At 41.0% G+C, this 3,561-nt stretch overlaps 1 protein-coding gene across 1 annotated transcript; it reads right to left on the bottom strand.

The window, feature by feature from the left end:
• Window positions 1-211: 211 nt before the first annotated feature.
• On the bottom strand, window positions 212-796 carry LOC145127459 (uncharacterized). The gene has a single exon (XM_079062652.1). The coding sequence runs from the start codon at window positions 794-796 to the stop codon at window positions 212-214; it is 585 nt and encodes a 194-aa protein (XP_078918778.1).
• Between the last annotated feature and the right edge of the window lie 2,765 nt (window positions 797-3,561).

The following is a 3,561-nucleotide window of genomic DNA, read 5'->3' as shown; positions in this document are numbered from 1 at the left end:
TCGACTTCACGAACTGGGGGAAATCTTGGTAAATCTTTCGAAAACACATCAGGTAAATCGCATACTTGAGGTATATCCTTGATTTCTTTCTTCTTGCACTACTTATCTACGACATGGGCTACAAAATCATACTACTTCCTGTGTAATTACTTCTATGCTTTCATGTAGGATATGATTTGAAGGTTTTTTCTAGGCTTATCCCCATATAAAATTAGGGATTCTTCATTGGGTAAGGAAATTCGTACAGATTTCTCATAGCATAGTATCTCGGCTCAGTGCGGTGATAACTAATTATGACATCGAAGCTCCCAATGGTCATAGGCATGAGGTTTATGTGGAAAGTGTGGTTATTTAAAGTCAGAAGGCAATTTTCTAAAATTTCTCGGGTGCTGCCTGATTTGTCGTTAGCCATTTCTACTAAATTAGGTTTATCTAGTTTTCTAGACTTATGGCTTAGTAGTTGTCTAAATTCAGATGTAATAAAACTTTTCTCAGCACCAGAATCAAAAAGTATGGTTGCGTATAAATCGTTTATTGGAAATGTACCCGTCACCACTGTTGGGTCTTGAATAGCATCTCTTGCAACAATCACGAATGCTCTTCCTCTAGCATTCCATCCGACTTTATTTAGCTTTGGGTCATCCCTCTTGATATTCCCTATCTCTCCACATTCATAACATGGCCAGTTTCCGACGGTAGCAACAGTCATTTGGTTCGTCGGAACTGCAATCGTAGTTGTTGGATGTCTGCAGTACTTGACAATATGACCTGCTCTGTTGCATTTGTTGGAGATCATGCAACTGTCAACGTGATGAAAGTGGCATTGGTTGCATTTCAGGAGTCTTCACGCATATTGACCTGAAAGGGTGGTGGTTGCTACTGTGGTTGGAGCTGGAGTGACGACATAGGCTTTCATTGTCTCTTGTTTCTTTCTCGGGGTTCGCTTGGAGTTTCCCTTGTATCCATTTCCATATTTTCATTTGTTCTCTCTAGATATGGGATGTTAGCCCTCGGAACTATGGTGCTGCTTCCAATATCTTGATTAGTTAAGTTGTAAGTTGATGGTTGAGAGTATGTGACCAATCCCTATATGGGTTGAATTAATTTCTAAATGTATCTCTCTACCTTTTTGTGCGTAGAGGTCACAAAACTGGGACAGAGAGTTGCTAAGTCATTAAATCAGTTGGTGTAGGATATGATGTCAGCGTCGGTCATGGTTAAGCTCCACAACTCTCGTTCTAATTTCTACATCTCCTCTCGAGGGAAATACTCCCCGATCATCATTTGCTTAAGCTCTACCCAAGACAAAGAGTTTGTATTGGCGATTCCCAGAGTTTTGGTGTAGCCATTCCACCAGGACAATGATGCATCCATAAAGGCGCAAGCAACAAATTTTACCCTACTCTCCTCTGTACAGAGACTAATCTCAAAAATATATTCAGTCTTCTCAATCCACCGTGTGAGTCCTACGACTCCCACATTGACGTAGAACATCTTGGGCTTGCAGTTCATAAAGTCCTTATACGTACAAGCCCTTAGAAGACCTCGATTATCCCCTTATGAGCTATCACCTCCTATTCCCAGTCCAGATCATGTGTTGTGGTTGGCTTCAAAAGTTTCCATGGAGTCAGTGACGCACTGTGCTATTAATGCCTCTATGGCTGTTGGGTCCATAGGGACAGGGTTTTGAGTTGATTATGCATCTTGGTCTGGATGGGTTCTGGGATTAGATCTGATGATTCTTGGGGGTAACATTTTCTTGGTCCTAAAGTTAGTATCGAGATATGTGTTAGTTGGTCGAATTCACTGTTAGTAGTTTGAACACATATGGTTAACCATATTTGTAAGAGTTAGCACAATTTGTATGAATTCGTTTACAAATTTTCATGTTTCGCATGTTAGTGTTAGTCAAGTAAGTTTGTCAATATCACAAAAACATATATTTGATACAATGTTAATATTTCATATATGCATCATAGTTTTATACAAAGGAACCAACAAAATATATGGTTAGTGTAGGAAAAGCATAATGTTTTTACAAAATGAGCAACCATACTATACTTTGCAGAATTTTCCATACCCTAACCAAAAAATATGTTCTTCCTAGCCACCCATGCCAGGGAAATCTAAAACGCAGAATATACAACCAACAGAGAAACCAATTGTACCAATTGTCAGTACACAAAATCTATCCATAGGTCTGAGACATACATTATCGTCCCATCCCTCGCTATCCACTCATCCATCCTCACTGCGTGACTCATTACCTCCTCTATCACAATCTGTTGGACTTGTATCTCAACTCGAGCCTCCTCCAGCTAGTCATAAACAAGTGAGGTTCGCATCTATGCAAGTCCTCTCTCCTCCTCCAAGTGCTTGACTCGCTCTGTCAGTTACCTCATCGCCATCTGTATCATGACAAGCTCATAATCCATAGAGCCTAAACAGTCCGAGTGTCATGCTGTCCATGGTACCAAGAATGATATAACTTTCTCGACAGGAATATCTAGTACAAGGGCTGGTGCTGGGGTGGTAGAAGACTCTACCGCCTCAAAATGGATCCCAATGTCCACCTCATGTTGCAAGTCCCTTATCCTTGGCATCCACGAATGTTCCCCGCATAGTTTCTTTACTGGTGGTGGTGATGCTGGTGGAGACGAATGCCTCTTCTATGAAGGGATCAGAGTAGATTTCTGTGGGGTATTTTTGACCCTTGTACTAGTAATGTGTATATGACATATGGGAGGGTGGTAGTCGTGGTGGAGAAATATCCGCAGAAGTAGCAGTATCCTCCTCCTCCTCTTGATGGTAGTCTGAACTGATAGGCTCAGGATCCTCCTGGGCAGAGTCGTCCTCTGTAGGCTCGGAAGTGTCTGAACCTATAGCATCGTAAACATCTCCTTCGTCGACATCCTCCTTTGGCTCCTCCTTAGAATCCATGGGTGTGAGCATCGTGTGGACAACTGGGGACGGAGTGTCCTCGGAGTCTGTTGTGCCGGGTACCACCTGATTCTCCTCTGGTGGGGGAACTGTCATCCACACCACCATGTCAGCCATAGTGCTCTGACAAACCTGCATAAGACATCAAACATGACAGAATTTATGAGAGAATGTGGTGATCAAATAAATACAAATAATTTCCAATTATAAGAATGTAATAGATAGTACCCGTATATCATGTGACTCCTTACTAGCTGTAGACCATGAATCCTCAAGTAACTCGAAGCTATGCCATCAATCCAAAAATCCTCGAGTATAGTAGTCTCTAAGATAGGAATCCTCAAGTGTAGAGATCTCTAAGTCGAATAATCCTCTAATATAGTATCCTAAAACTAAGTATCCAATCCATAAGTCCTCAGGTGTTTAGCTTGTCAACTACCATATCATAGTTCATTTGTGCATCGGTCGGACCATAATAATACTTAGTTTTGCATTTTAGGTCTAGTTGTGGTACGGGCACTATACTATAATAAATCTAGATATTGTTTTTGACCTAAAATTATGAGTTTATGATTTCGTGGATTTCATGTTTTGGTAAGTAAGTGTATTTATAAGAGTTTA

The sequence above is a fragment of the Lactuca virosa genome, chromosome 7, assembly GCF_052849685.1.
Source record: "Lactuca virosa cultivar CGN04683 chromosome 7, Lactuca_virosa_CGN04683_v6, whole genome shotgun sequence".
Lineage (NCBI taxonomy): Eukaryota > Viridiplantae > Streptophyta > Magnoliopsida > Asterales > Asteraceae > Lactuca > Lactuca virosa.
Note: the sequence above shows the minus strand (reverse complement) of the source record. Positions and strands in the feature narration are given on the sequence as shown.

Excerpts from the sequence above, each read along its gene's own strand:
- LOC145127459 (XM_079062652.1), bottom strand. The coding sequence starts at position 796 with ATGATCTCCAACAAATGCAACAGAGCAGGTCATATTGTCAAGTACTGC.